The sequence below is a fragment of the Eptesicus fuscus genome, chromosome 5, assembly GCF_027574615.1.
Source record: "Eptesicus fuscus isolate TK198812 chromosome 5, DD_ASM_mEF_20220401, whole genome shotgun sequence".
NCBI lineage: Eukaryota > Metazoa > Chordata > Mammalia > Chiroptera > Vespertilionidae > Eptesicus > Eptesicus fuscus.
In genome coordinates this window covers 2,322,861-2,337,046 of record NC_072477.1, presented here as the reverse complement: position 1 = coordinate 2,337,046, position 14,186 = coordinate 2,322,861, and the positions used below count along the sequence as shown (strand labels likewise).

At 55.8% G+C, this 14,186-nt stretch overlaps 1 protein-coding gene across 1 annotated transcript; it reads left to right on the top strand.

Moving 5' to 3' along the window:
* The first annotated feature begins 3,575 nt into the window (after positions 1-3,575).
* LOC103302520 (serpin A11) lies at positions 3,576-11,615 on the top strand. The gene is made up of 4 exons (XM_054715437.1): positions 3,576-4,197; positions 6,150-6,423; positions 10,444-10,591; positions 11,324-11,615. Exons 1-4 carry the CDS (start codon positions 3,576-3,578, stop codon positions 11,525-11,527), a joined length of 1,248 nt encoding a protein of 415 aa, XP_054571412.1. The 3' UTR covers positions 11,528-11,615.
* The last annotated feature ends 2,571 nt before the right edge of the window (positions 11,616-14,186 follow it).

Below are 14,186 nucleotides of genomic sequence, written 5' to 3'. Positions count from 1 at the left end.
TTGACCCGGCTGCTGTGATCCGCAAACACCATTCTCCTGTGGTCAGAGGCCGCGCAGCACACAAGACCAGGGCCTGGCCGGTGCCTCTCTGTGAGTCCATGCGCGTGGGGAATGAGGGCAGGGTCTCTCTCTCTCTCTCTCTCTCTCTCTCTCTCTCTCTCGCTCGCTCTAGCAGCAGGGATGGGAGGACCGAGTCCCCCTAAAGGAGAAAATGCCATGATGCACTCTTCTGAGGTTTGAAGGAGGAACCTCAGGTTTTAAAGAACCTTTTATGAGGAACTTGGTCTTCCACATTTTTGAGAGAGGAACTCCCAGTATTGCTGGCAGACGGATGAGAAACAGAACAATACAGCCCAAAGCCCAGTGCAGCGCGGACGCAGCCCATGTCCTAGGAGCCCTGCTGCTGAAAGGGTCCCCTGGGAGCCTGGTCTGGATCTGACCGCTCCCTCCCCGCAGGTGCCCTGGCCCCGGCTCGGTGTCTCCATGTGCACAGCAGGGAGGCTAATGCCCACGCTGAAGGCTCTCCTACGGCCAATGGAAGGGCACGCAACAAGTATTTCCCAAAGGTGGCATCTGGGCAGGCCCACTCCTCAGCACCTAGGAAGCCAGCCTTTCAGAGCGTCCTGTCTCCCACTGCACCCCTGCTCCATCTGAGATGGTCCCAGACACTCCCCCCTCCGTACTCACCCTCCCCTGCATTGCAGGACACCTCCGGCTGGGACCCCTGGTACGACGCGTCTGATATCCCACCACAAATACACGGGACGAGGGCACATGGCAGTTATGAGTGGAGCGCTTCATTCCCTCTGGGCCTCTCTGGAAAGGAAGCGGCAGGTTGGGGGGTTACCCGCCTCTCAGAGGGAGAGATGAGCACTGCGCACACTCCTGTGCCAGGCGCTAGGCCACGGCAGGTCCTGGAAGCAACGTGACCCTCCCCGGAGGCGGGCATTACCATCTGCATTTTGCAAGTGGGGACCACTGGCTCAGAGAGGTTCCTGTGCAAGGTGTCGCTCAGTGAGTGACTGCGGGGCCTTGATCCAGACCCAGGCCCTGGCGGCGGCCCCGTCCCCTTTGGGACCAGACCCTTCAGCGAGTCCAGGACGCTGGTGAGAGTAGGTAGGAAATGGCCGCCCATTCAACGGGGCAGGGAGAATAAGCCGGAGGCAGGCTCGTCATAGTTGTATTTCTTATTTGCCCCCTCGGGCAGACCACATTTTCAACTGCTCTGCTTCTTCCAAGCCCCCTCAAAAGTAAGTGCATGGTGAGCGGAGAGGGTGGTTAGCAGAGAGGGTGGTTAGCGGGTGGTTAGCAGAGAGGGTGGTTAGCGGGTGGTTAGCAGAGAGGGTGGTTAGCAGGTGGTTAGCAGAGAGGGTGGTTAGCAGAGAGGGTGGTTAGCGGTGGTTAGCAGAGAGGGTGGTTAGCAGAGAGGGTGGTTAGCGGGTGATTAGCAGAGAGGGTGGTTAGCGGGTGGTTAGCAGAGTGGGTGGTTAGCAGGTGGTTAGCAGAGAGGGTGGTTAGCAGAGAGGGTGGTTAGCGGGTGGTTAGCAGAGAGGGTGGTTAGCGGGTGGTTAGCAGAGAGGGTGGTTAGCGGGTGGTTAGCAGAGAGGGTGGTTAGTGGGTGATTAGCAGAGAGGGTGGTTAGTGGGTGATTAGCAGAGAGGGTGGTTAGTGGGTGGTTAGCAGAGAGGGTGGTTAGCGGGTGATTAGCAGAGAGAGGGTGGTTAGCGGGTGATTAGCAGAGAGAGGGTGGTTAGCAGAGAGGGTGGTTAGAGGGTGGTTAGCAGAGAGGGTGATTAGCAAGCCACAGCGGCTGAGCTGCAGGCAGGCCATGGCCTTGGAGCCGCGCAGGCCTCTGACCGGCACAGCGTTTCAACATCACCAACACGGCGGCTGCATTCATCTCCTGACCACTGGCCTTGGGGTTTGGCGGGGCATTTAGGGCACGGCTCTGTAAGCACCTGCAGAAACATGGTGTCTCCCACACCACCGTGGCGTTGGTAGTCTACCCAGAGGCCACGGGTCTGGGCAAATGGTATGCAGGTGCTGACTAGGACACACACAATCAGGACAGACGGACAAGGGCCGGCCAGGATGGCACGGGGCGGTGCAAGGGTCGGTTCCGAAGGGAGCAGGGAGAGTGCTCTCCTCACTGGGACACAGGTGCGGAGGCTGGCGGCAGCTGTGCTCTGTGAGCACTTGGGGGTGTGGAGACCCCGAGAGGGGAGGGGCACTAGACGGGGCAGGTCGAGCAGAGACCGGCACTGTCTCCACGGCAGCTTCCCCGCAAGCTGAGCCGCGGGCGGGCCTGAAGCAGGGGCCGCTGCTCCTGCCTCCCGCTGGCCCTCAGCGTGGAGCTACAGCAGGAGAGGCGCTGGCCTCGTGGCCTCGCTGTCATAACCCAGGACCGCAGACTGGGCGGCTTCAACCACAGAAATGCACTGTCTCCTGGTTCTGAGCCAGAACGCCAAGGTCACGGGTGGGCAGGGCTGTTCCTTCTGCGGCGGAGGGAGGCGTGCGGGCCTCTGGAGCCTCTGGCTGTTTGCTGGGACCCTTGGCCTCCAGGGCTTGTCCACCTCTGCCTTCCTCGCACGGCGTCCTCCCGGATGTGTCCAGGTCTCAGTTCCCCTTGTTATCAGGACGCAGTCCTCCTGGGTCAGGGCCAGTCTGACCACTCCAGTCACTGCATACATCGCAACCATCTCCAAACAGGGTCCACTCCCAGGCGCTGGGGATTGGGACTTCAGCATATGAATTGGGGGGGGGGTGGGGGGAGAGGGCACAATGAAACCATCACAGAAACCTTCCCCAACTAGACAGAGTTTGAGCCACGGCACGTGACAAGAGGTGCTCGCGGTAGCGAGTCTGACGGAGGCAGAGGCGCTCTCTGGCGTCAGCCCCAGGCTCCATCCACCTCTGGCCAGGCTCCCTCTCAAAGGCTGCCTCACCCACAGGTCCCCGAGGCTGCCCCTCCCGTCCACACTCCGGCTGGGGAACCAACGTGGAGAGGGCACGGCTCCCCCTGCGAGGGCCTGTCCCAGGAGTTACACACGCCTTCCTCTCCCCTCCGGCCGACTGGCGGGCTTGTAGTTCATGGTCACACCCAGATGCAAAGGAGGCCCAGCAACACTCGTTGCCACCGTGTCCTAAACATTCGCTCAGGAGTTCTGAGCATCATCCTCATCTCATTAAAACATAATGAATTGGAGGAATGACTGGAAAGAAGGGAAAAAAGAAAGGGAGGGAAGGAGGGAGGAAAGATGGATGCAGGGAAAACAGACCATAGGAGGGAGGGAGGGAGGGAGGGAGGGAGCGGACCATGGAAGTTGCTTTTGTAACCCAGGGTCCTTTCCTCAGCCACATCCTGTAACGTATCAACGTGTAGAGCAGAGAAGGGCCCCCATCTGACTGAAGCCTTGGGGGAGTGTCCTGAGCCCGGGCTGCTCACCCTCCCTCCTCCTCTGCAGGGCCCCTCAGACCCCTGTGGGATACAGTCTGGATGGGAGGTTTGCGGTGGGAGCAATGGGGAGCTGTGACGTCATTTAGAGAGTGCCGTGTTCACCTCTTGTTTGCAGAGGATGGAGCCGGCCTGGCTGTGGCTGCTGGGAGCGGGGATCCTGGCCTCCGCCCATGGAGACAAGCGTCCGGGGTTGCCTCAAGCCCCCGGGGGTCGGCTCCCAGAGCCAGCGCCCGCCTACCACCAAATCACACCCACCATCACCAGCTTTGCTTTGCGTGTGTACAAGCAGCTGGCAGCGGAAACCCCAGGAAACATCCTCTTCTCCCCGGTGAGCATCGCCAGCTCCCTGGCCCTGCTCTCTCTCGGGGCCCAGGCAGACACCTCGACCCAGATCCTGCAGGGCATGGGCTTTAACCTCACGGAGACCCCGCAGGCCAGCATCCACCGCGGCTTCCAGAGCCTCATCCACGCCCTTGACCTGCCCAGTCCCAAACTGGAGCTGAAAGTAGGCCACTCCCTGTTCCTGGACAAGCAGCTGAAGCCTCGGCAGCGCTTTTTGGACGACATCAGGGAGCTGTATGGAGCCTTCGCTTTCTCTGTTAACCTCACAGATTCTGCCACAGCCTGGAGGCAGATGAATGACTACGTGAGGAAGCAAACGTATGGGCAGGTGGCGGACTGCCTGCAGGAGTTCAGCGAGGACACGCCCATGGTTCTCCTGAACTACATCTTCTTCAAAGGTGAGTGCTAGCCTGGCAACTGACCACCTCCTCCACCTCGGCTCCACCCTCCGCCCCCAGCCCCGCCCTCAAAGGCACCATCCTAAAGTCACAGCTGTTTCTTATGGCAGTGACCCCTGCATCCCATATAATAAAAGGCTAATTTGCAAATGGACTAAACAGCTGGTCATTATGACATGCACTGACCACCAGGGGGCAGATGCTCAAAGCAGGAGCTGCCCCCTGGTGGTCAGTGCACTCCCACAGGGGGAGCGCCACTCAGCCAGAAGGCCGGGCTCACAGCTGGGGAGCACTTCAGTGGTGTCGGGAGCCTCTCCCAGCTCCACGTCAATGCTAAGGATGTCCGACTGCCGGCTTAGGCCCACTCCCGGCAGGGGCCCCTGGACTGCGAGAGGGCGCAGGCTGGGCTGAGGGACCTCCACCCCCGAGTGCACAAATTTCATGCACGGGGCCTCTAGGATTTCAATAATGTTCTTATACCACTGCTTCTTCATTGGCAAATATTTGGCTTCTCTTGCCATGTTTTTTCCTATTCTATTTTTATTCTGATTCTTTTTGTTACACTTAGTCTCACTTTTCTATTAATAATCAAATTTTAGAAAAGTATTTTATTTATTTATATATATTTTTATTTCAGAGAGGAATGAAGAGGGAGAGAGAAATAGAAACATCAATGATGAGAATCATTGCTCAGCTGCCTCCTGCATACCCCCTACTGGGGATTGAGCTCACAACCCCGGCACATGCCCTGACTGGGAATCAAACCGTGACCTCCTGGTTCATAGGTCAACGCTCAACCACTGAGCAACACTGGCTGGGCAAATATTTTATTTTTCATATTATTATTACTGACTTCAAACATACAAAAAATAATATAAAACCACCATACATTCCTCCCACCAAGAATGAACACATTAGCATTTTACCATTTGATTCAGATTTTTTAAAAATATGATAAAGTTCAATCTCTTTTTAATGCTTTCCTAGTCCCCTTTCCTTCCCTCCGTCCCTCCCGGAGGCTGGCACTGTCCTCAGGCAGGTGTGCATCCTCCTCACCCAGGTGTGCGCACCGTGAGCTCATTAAGGTGCTCTCGTCCTGTATATATTATTTCACACTTATGTTATAGTGTCATTATCATGTCATAATTTATATAGATAATCTTGACTGTTGCATTGAACATGTCACACTTTTAGGATTCTTTTTTTTTTTTTTACTTCAGTTATTTCCTGAATTCGTACATATATCTTGATACTTTTCAGCCTTTTGCGTTTTTACCTAATGTTTTTCCTATTCCAAGGCCCCATCCATGATCTACCTTACACTCAGTCATGGATCTACGGGCTTGTGTCCTCATGGATCTGTGGGTTCTGTGTCCTCATGATTCTATGGGTTCTGTGTCCTCACGGATCTGTGGGTTCTGTGTCCTCACGGATCTGTGGGTTCTGTGTCCTCACGGATCGTGGGTTCTGTGTCCTCACGATTCTATGGGTTTTGTGTCCTCACGGATCTACGGGCTTGTGTCCTCACCATTCTATGGGTTCTGTGTCCTCATGGATCTACTGGTTTTGTGTCCTCACGGATCTATGGGTTCTGTGTCCTCACGGATCTGCGGGTTCTGTGTCCTCACGGATCTGTGGGTTCTGTGTCCTCACGGATCTGTGGGTTCTGTGTCCTCACGATTCTATGGGTTCTGTGTCCTCACGGATCTACGGGCTTGTGTCCTCACCATTCTATGGGTTCTGTGTCCTCATGGATCTACTGGTTTTGTGTCCTCACGATTCTATGGGTTTTGTGTTCTCATGGTTCTATGGGTTCTGTGTCCTCACAGATCTGCGGGTTCTGTGTCCTCACGGATCTGCGGGTTTTGTGTCCTAATGATTCTATGGGTTTTGTGTTCTCATGGTTCTAAGAGTTCTGTGTCCTCACGGATCTGCGGGTTTTGTGTCCTAAGCCAAGTGGAAGCATCCTTTCCATCGCTACCAGACCCAGAAGCAGGAGAGCTTCTTCGTGAACGAGAGGCCCTCCCTCCGCGTCCCCATGATGCACCAGAAGGAAATGCACAGGTTCCTGTACGACCAGGAGCGGGCCTGCACGGTGCTGCAGGTCGAGCACAGCGGCAACGCGCTGGCCCTGCTCATCCTCCCGGACCCAGGGCGAATGCAGCAGGTGGAGGCCGCTCTGCAGCCCGAGACCTTGCGGACATGGAGCCAGCTGCTCCTGCCCAGGTAAGGGACGAGGAGCAGGACTCCGGCACCCCTGGTGCAGGACCCTAGCAGTTCTTAACTCCAAGTGCAAGAGGCCAACCCTAGGTTAGGCTGACCAGCTGGGATCTTGGGCCGCTTTCTGACCTTCTGGGCCTCAGATTTCCTCCCCTGTACACCGAGGCCCTGGTAACGGCGGCACTGGGTTGTTTGGAGGATTAACTGAGTGAATACACATGGAGCACTGAGGAGCGACCTGGAGCGTGAGAAGTGCTCACAGGGGAAGTAAGGGCTGAGTCCTTCTCGGCCCTCCCGGGCCTCTTGCTGCCCAGCCTCCCTTCCCTTGCTTCTCCCTTTGTCCAAATCATGCTTTACTGTCAGAAGGTAGTCAGCTGTGGCAAAAAATCAGGTCAAGGACAATTACTAAGAATAATTATGACTCCCACAGGACAGTGTCAATTTCTTAAAAGTGCATCTTTTTATTGATTAAAACATTTCTTAAAGAAATTAAGCACCAAGAAGAGCACTGTACAATCAGATCCCAGTTTAATGGGATCGCAATCTGACCCCCTACTGTCTCACTTGCTTGTCAGTTTGTGGTTCTCACAGTATTTCAGTCTTTTCCAGTTTGGCTAGACCCCTTCAAGAGCCAACTCCTTCTTGGGGTGTATCGTCCCTTCTGAGGCACCCCGGGATGAAAGCTGGCCTTGAGTTCTAATGACCTCTGCTGCTAACAAACCACCCCAAAACTGAATGGCTTGGAAAACAACATCACCTGTCTCTCAATTCTGTGAGTGGACCAGCCTAGCTGGGCAGTTCTGACTTGGGGTCTCTCCTGTGTTGGAGTCAGAGGATGGCTAGGGCTGGGGCATGAAGACTCACTCCTCTGGTGCCTGGGCTTGGTGGCTGTCACAGCTAAGGGCTGGGCAGGCATCTCCCTGTCTCCATGCAGCATCTCCATGAAGCTAGCTGGGCCTTCTCTCTGTCTCCACGTAGGGTGTCCATGAAGCTAGCTGGGCCTTCTCTCTGTGTCCACATAGGGTGTCCATGAAGCTAGCTGGGCCTTCTCTCTGTGTCCACATAGGGTGTCCATGAAGCTAGCTGGGCCTTCTCTCTGTGTCCACATAGTGTGTCCATGAAACTAGCTGGGCCTTCTCTCTGTCTCCACATAGTGTGTCCATGAAACTAGCTGGGCCTTCTCTCTGTGTCCACATAGGGTGTCCATGAAGCTAGCTGGGCCTTCTCTCTGTGTCCACATAGGGTCTCCATGAAGCTAGCTGGGCCTTCTCTCTGTCTCCACGTAGGCTGTCCATGAAGCTAGCTGGGCCTTCTCTCTGTGTCCACATAGGGTCTCCATGAAGCTAGCTGGGCCTTCTCTCTGTCTCCACATAGGGTGTCCATGAAGCTAGCTGGGCCTTCTCTCTGTCTCCACGTAGGGTGTCCATGAAGCTGCTGGGCCTTCTCTCTGTGTCCACATAGTGTGTCCATGAAGCTAGCTGGGCCTTCTCTCTGTGTCCACATAGGGTGTCCATGAAGCTAGCTGGGCCTTCTCTCTGTGTCCACATAGGGTGTCCATGAAACTAGCTGGGCCTTCTTTCTGTGTCCACATAGGGTGTCCATGAAGCTAGCTGGGCCTTCTCTCTGTCTCCACGTAGGGTGTCCATGAAACTAGCTGGGCCTTCTCTCTGTGTCCACATAGGGTGTCCATGAAGCTAGCTGGGCCTTCTCTCTGTGTCCACATAGTGTGTCCATGAAACTAGCTGGGCCTTCTCTCTGTGTCCACATAGCGTGTCCATGAAGCTAGCTGGGCCTTCTCTCTGTGTCCACATAGGGTGTCCATGAAGCTTCTCTCTGTGTCCACATAGGGTGTCCATGAAGCTAGCTGGGCCTTCTCTCTGTGTCCACATAGGGTGTCCATGAAGCTAGCTGGGCCTTCTCTCTGTCTCCACGTAGGGTGTCCATGAAGCTAGCTGGGCCTTCTCTCTGTGTCCATCCAGGTCTTCTGCAGAGCAGCTCAGCATCACTGATATTGTTACATGGCAGCTCGGGGCTCCACGGAGACACGGAGTGAAAGCTCCTGCTCTCTCAGGGCCTTGGCTTGGAAGGATCACTCTGCCCTGTCCTGTTGGCCAGAGCAGTCACAGAATCCACCAGAGTTGAGGGGCGGGGTACAAACAAACCTCCTGACCCATCTCTAGCCTTCCACCAGCCTTCGCTCAGCACCCCAACCACACCGAGGTTCCAGGGAGAGTAAAGGGTGTTTTGTGTTTGGGCAGAGATTCAAGCACCAAATAAAAGAGATACGGGTCAAGGACAGAGGCCAGGGTCTAAGGGAAGTTTCCTTGTTGTATGTGAGTCTACATAGCTCCGGTCAGTTTCTGAGTCCAACCCCATCATCTCAGCCCCTTCCCCCTCTCATGAGGAAGTCTCATAGGATCTTCTAGCCCAGTGGTGGGCAAACTCATTAGTCAACAGAGCCAAATATCAACAGTACAATGATTGAAATTTCTTTTGAGAGCCAAATTTTTTTAACTTAAACTTCGTCTAACGTGACTTCTTCAAAACAGACTCGCCCAGGCCGTGGTATTTTGTGGAAGAGCCACACTCAAGGGGCCAAAGAGCTGCATGTGGCTTGCGAGCTGCAGTTTGCCGACCACGGTTCTAGACCAATAGGTTTTCCTTCGGGATGGGTCTGTTTTGACCTCTTACTTGGCCCTTCAAGGCGCAAAACCAACCCAAGTGACTTTCCTAAATCTCAGAGGTTTCTCAGGCCAGAGTTATAATTTAAGAGCAGCATTTTAATGGGCTTTCAGCATGAAAACTTCAGGCCTCCCCCATCCCCACTCCCCCACCCCGCCCGCCCGTCCTGGCCTGGTCTCCCTCCATCCATTCAGCTGGGAGGACAGTTCGTTCGCCTGAGGAAATCACACTTCCTGGTAACTTCCTTCTTCAGTCACATTGGGTGGACACCTGGGGTGTGTCCGGAAGCCTGCTGGACTTGCACTTGCCAAGGTTTGCCATTTCTGGAGCATATAACCTGGGAGAGATACTTCCCTACATCAGGCTCGGCAACATTTTCAACTTAGGAGCCGACTTGCTGGGGGTCCCTGGGCGGCTGAATGGAACCATCTTCCGGGTACGGAGGCGACTCTACTCAAACCCCCCTCAAGGGTGGGGCCTGCCCTGCTCTCCACCTCCGTTTCCTACTTTTCACAGTTTAACCCAAACTTCCGACTGCCCCCACTTCACATGGGCATCTGGACCTCATACTGGCCCCAGGAGTTAGAGTGGTAAGGATCCCCTAACCTGAACTAGGGTCTCCAAGCTGGATTCATTAGAGGCCGAAGTCTCTGAGCTGGTTATTCACCAGCCCAGCTTGCAGGTGCCCCCAGTAACTGTCGAGTAACTGAGAAGAATGACCCCCAAAAGAAAAGGACAGGTTAGCTCTGTGTTCAAAGAACCTGCAAAGTGAACCCAGGAAATGCTGGTCAAGGCATGGCAGGAGCAGGAGAGAGTCACGCTAGTGATCGGTGCCCACACTTGAGGGTCACAGCCTTTCATCAGACCCTGAAGCTCAGGCAGGGAGAGACGGAGGGCTTGTACAGGGGTTGCCAATAATGGGTTTAGGAAGTAGTTCAGAGGCTAGGCCCACAGAACTTGCTGATGTCAGACGTGGAAGTAGGAGAATGTTAACCACAGTCGCCTTACGTGGGTAGTATGTGGATCTGAGCAGTTACACTTTGTAAAAACCCTGGCCCGGTGCTGGGCATCTAGAAAGCCCCCCTCAACATGCCGAGGATGAGGACAGATGGCGGTGCCCCTTCTCAGATCAGACGGAGAGGCCTGAGGGGCTCTGGGAAGAGGCCACAGAGCTCTGCCATGTCCGAGGAGAAGGGCTGTGGGCTGTGGGCTGTGGAATGTTCTGGCACAGCAGGCAGTGTCCCAGGAAGACTGGTTCCCCTCACTCTGGGAAGCACTTCTTCCTGCCAGCGCGCAGGCTGCCCACGGCCAGGGTGGGGCCTCCCTGTCTGGTTCTCTCCGCAGCCTGCTGGACTTGCACTTGCCAAGGTTTGCCATTTCTGGAACATATAACCTGGAAGAGATACTTCCCCACATCGGGCTCAGCAACGTTTTCAACTTAGGAGCCGACTTGCTGGGAGTCCCTGGGCGGCTGAATGGAACCATCTTCCGGGTACGGAGGCGATCAGGCCGGGCACGTGGGAGGGGGCCTTCTCCCCCTGACATGAAGTGTAGATTTGAAAGTCAAGTTCTCCTTTCTCTTTCCTATTCCGGTTCTTTAATGCCACAGCCTGTGAGGCTCCCTTTCCTGGCAGCACCCTTCCCAGCTCTCTCTCCAGTCCTCAGAGCAAGGAGGCCGAGTCCGGACTAGAGAAGACACACATTCAGGGACATCCACTAAGCCCTATTTCCTGGTGTGGGACAACTTTGCTCTGTCCCCTACACTTCCTCCTAGGACAGGCAGTGACTCCGTCTGCCTTCATCAGAGCTGAGGAGAGCAGAGGGCCAGCGCCACAGGCAGCCGGTTCCACGGAGCGCATGTGAACCGCTGACTGAGGCTGAGCAGGCCATTTTAGAGATGAGAAAACTGAGGCTTAGCAAGAGGAAGTGCAGCTGGTGGTGGAAAATGACACCTCGGCCTCCGCCACATGCTCCCAGGGGCTGAGAACGTTCTGGAGGGCGCTGTTGGGTTTCTGCGGCCTGGCTCAGGCAAATGCACCTTCAGGGTGAGCCCCCAGAACATGGCGGGGGAAAGATGGGGAGAGGAGGAAATTAACACGAAGCTGGAGTTGCTGGGGGCCTGGGAGACCTGGGCAGGAGGGCTCTGCCAGCCTCTCCTGGTGTCCCACAGGGCAGACTCTGCCCTGGGAGTGTCCGCAGCTGTCCCTGCCCTCTCTTCTTCTAGGTGTCGCACAAGGCAGCCATGGACATGAGTGAGCGGGGAACCAAGGCCGGGGCTGCCTCCGGCCTCCTCTCCCAGCCCCGGCCTCTGAACGTGACGTGGGCCCCCCACGCCCGTTTCAACAGGCCTTTCCTGGTGCTTGTCTGGGAGGTGGCCACCCAGAGCTTACTCCTCCTGGGAAAGGTCGCCAACCCGGCTGCAGGCTGACGCGGGGGAGGCAGGAGGGTCCCGTCGCCCCTGCAAACCCGCAGGCCGAGGGGAGGACCGTTCATCCGTGTGCAGAGACCCAATAAAGCTGCCTGGGGTGTTGTGAGCCCTGAGATCAATGCTCACCAGGAGGGCAGCTCCACGTTGCCCTTCAGTCGCCCCACAACCCCCTGGAATCTAGTGTCGCCTTCACCTGTGGTCAGAGAGTTGACAAGAAGAGCTCCATGTTATGTCCTGGAAGATGTCCACGCCACCATCACCAAGTGTCCCAGGAAAAGGCGCAAAGGACATCAGGAGAAGTCAGCGGCTCTCCCTTCACAGGGGCCACCGTCAGCTCTAACGCAAAGCGAGGGCATCCTGAGACGTCACTGCCCAGGCGCCAGGGCAGATCCCCTGGGAGGAGGCGGGTGCCAGGGCAGCACCTGGTACCATGCTCCATGCAGAAGAGGGTGGGAGGATGGGCCAGTGCACGAATGGGCTAGTCCAACACGGGCAGTCACATGTCCAAGGGCAACCCAAGGTCAAAGGAAGTGGGAGGGTTAACATGGCCAGGAGCCAATGGGTGTGGGCCAAACCCGTGGGTAGTGGGATGGACTGGGGCAGTTTCTGGTCGCCCTGGAGCATCCTGCAGAGGTCAGAAGTCCCTCGCCCACTAGTGTGTCCCTGAGTCTTAAAGAGGCATCTGCCTGGAACTGTGGGAGACGCAGAGGGATGTCACCTCAGCTGCAGGCACAGGGTGGACCACCTGCTGCAGGAAGATGGGCGGTTAGAAGGCGAGTGGGGCGCGGAGCCTCCTCCGGGTGCAGAAAGAACAGACACGAGAGCTTGCTCGTTGGCTCACATGCTAATCTGCGGGGTCTACACTCGTGGGTCAAGTTTCCAAGGCCAAGTGTCAAATTCAGTTTGTGGGCCACCAGTTTGCAATCCCTACAAAATGTTCAGGCCACTAAGTGTTTAAATAATATCAGGGCATCCTGGGCAGAGAAGCCCATCACTTACACCAAATAGAGTAAGATCAATGAGGCAGTACTGAGTCATAAGAGTCTGCGGAGATGCCTTGATCAACTTTATGTTTGGGGGGAGGATGTTTGTCAAAGTAAAGGGGATCCTCAGATAAAGAGGGATACAGGGTAACTTACGCCTGTGTCTTATCTCCCACCATTTACACAGAGAGAAGCACAGAGAGGAAAACCCACACCCACTGCCTTAAAGGCTAGTGCTGCCCCCTGCTGGTTAGAGAGGGTGGCTGATGCATCCCCTCTTCTCCCTGGAGGCTGGGCTGAGGAGCAGTGTGGGAGGGGAAGTTAACCCTGAATTTCAACAAGTAACCTTTTAGTGTAAACACGGCCCATGCAATATTTGGGACACACTTGTACTAAAAGCTTTTGTTTATATACTTTCAAATGAACAAGGTGTGCTATATTTTCACTTGCTAAATCCAGTAACCCAGGGAGGAGTGTGTATGGCCAGCACTTACGAGGGGTCAGAAGAAAATTCCATCGAGCTAGAGGGCAGGCTGGTCTGGCGTCGGGGGAGAGGGACCAGTGAGTCTGGTTAGAGAAAGCAGGAGGGCTGGCAGAATATCCAAGGAGGCTCCCCGCCCCCCGGAGGGGCTCAGTGCGCATGGGAAAGCTGCTGTGCAGCCCACTGGTGTCAGAGCACTGGTTCTCCGGGGCCACAGCTCATCTGCAGCCCCTGGGCCATCAGGAGGCAGCTGTCCGAGGCACACACAGGCCACAGCCGGACGTACAGAGGGAGTGAGGGCTCTGGTGTCAGTGTCGGCAGGACCACAGCGTCAGCAGGCCACGGGACACAGAAGTCCAAAGGGGAAGGTGGGCAGAGGGAGTGGGGGCTCCAGTGTGGACAGGAGCCTACAGCTCACGAACTGTGTGGAGGGCACTGGGTTATGGCAGTCACGGTGCCGGGACCAGGTAGCCGAAGGACTGCACATTTCCAGCACGTCCTGGATGTCCTCACACCCTCCCCACAATCCTCCCCTGATCCTCCCCACACACCAACCACCATCGGCCTGAGCAGCAGCCAGAAGCCACAGCGGAAGCCAGCCTCATCCTGCAATACCCCTCCCCCCTAGCATCTCCTACTGAGAAAGCTTAGCAGGCCCACTGAGCAGGGAAAAGGCTCACAGGAGCCAAGGCCATTGTCAGAGCCACATGGAAGAGTAAACTTGGAGGAGAGGCCCTACATCGATACTGATCAGACCCAGGAGAAAAGAGAAACTGGCTCACTCACTGAAACTGCTTAAGATAAAATTATTGAAATTTACAGAGTATGATACTGCATATATATTAGTTTTCTTTTATTTGAATATGCTGCTCTATTCCTATACTAGAGGCCCGGTGCACGAAATTCATGCACTGGGGTGGGGAGTGCGTCCCTCAGCCCGGCCTGTGCCTTCTCACAGTCCGGGAGCCCTCAGGGGTCCCAGGACCCCTTGCTCCTTACTGCCCACCTGTTCGCTGCTCCTTACCACTTGGCTCACTGCTCCTTAGTGTTGCCACGGAGGCGGGAGAGGCTCCCACCACCGCCACTGCGCTCACCAGCTGTGAGCCCAGCTTCTGGCTGAGCAGCACTCCTCCTGTGGGAGCGCACTGACCACCAGGGGGCAGCTCCTGCATTAAGCATCTGCCTCCTGGTGGTC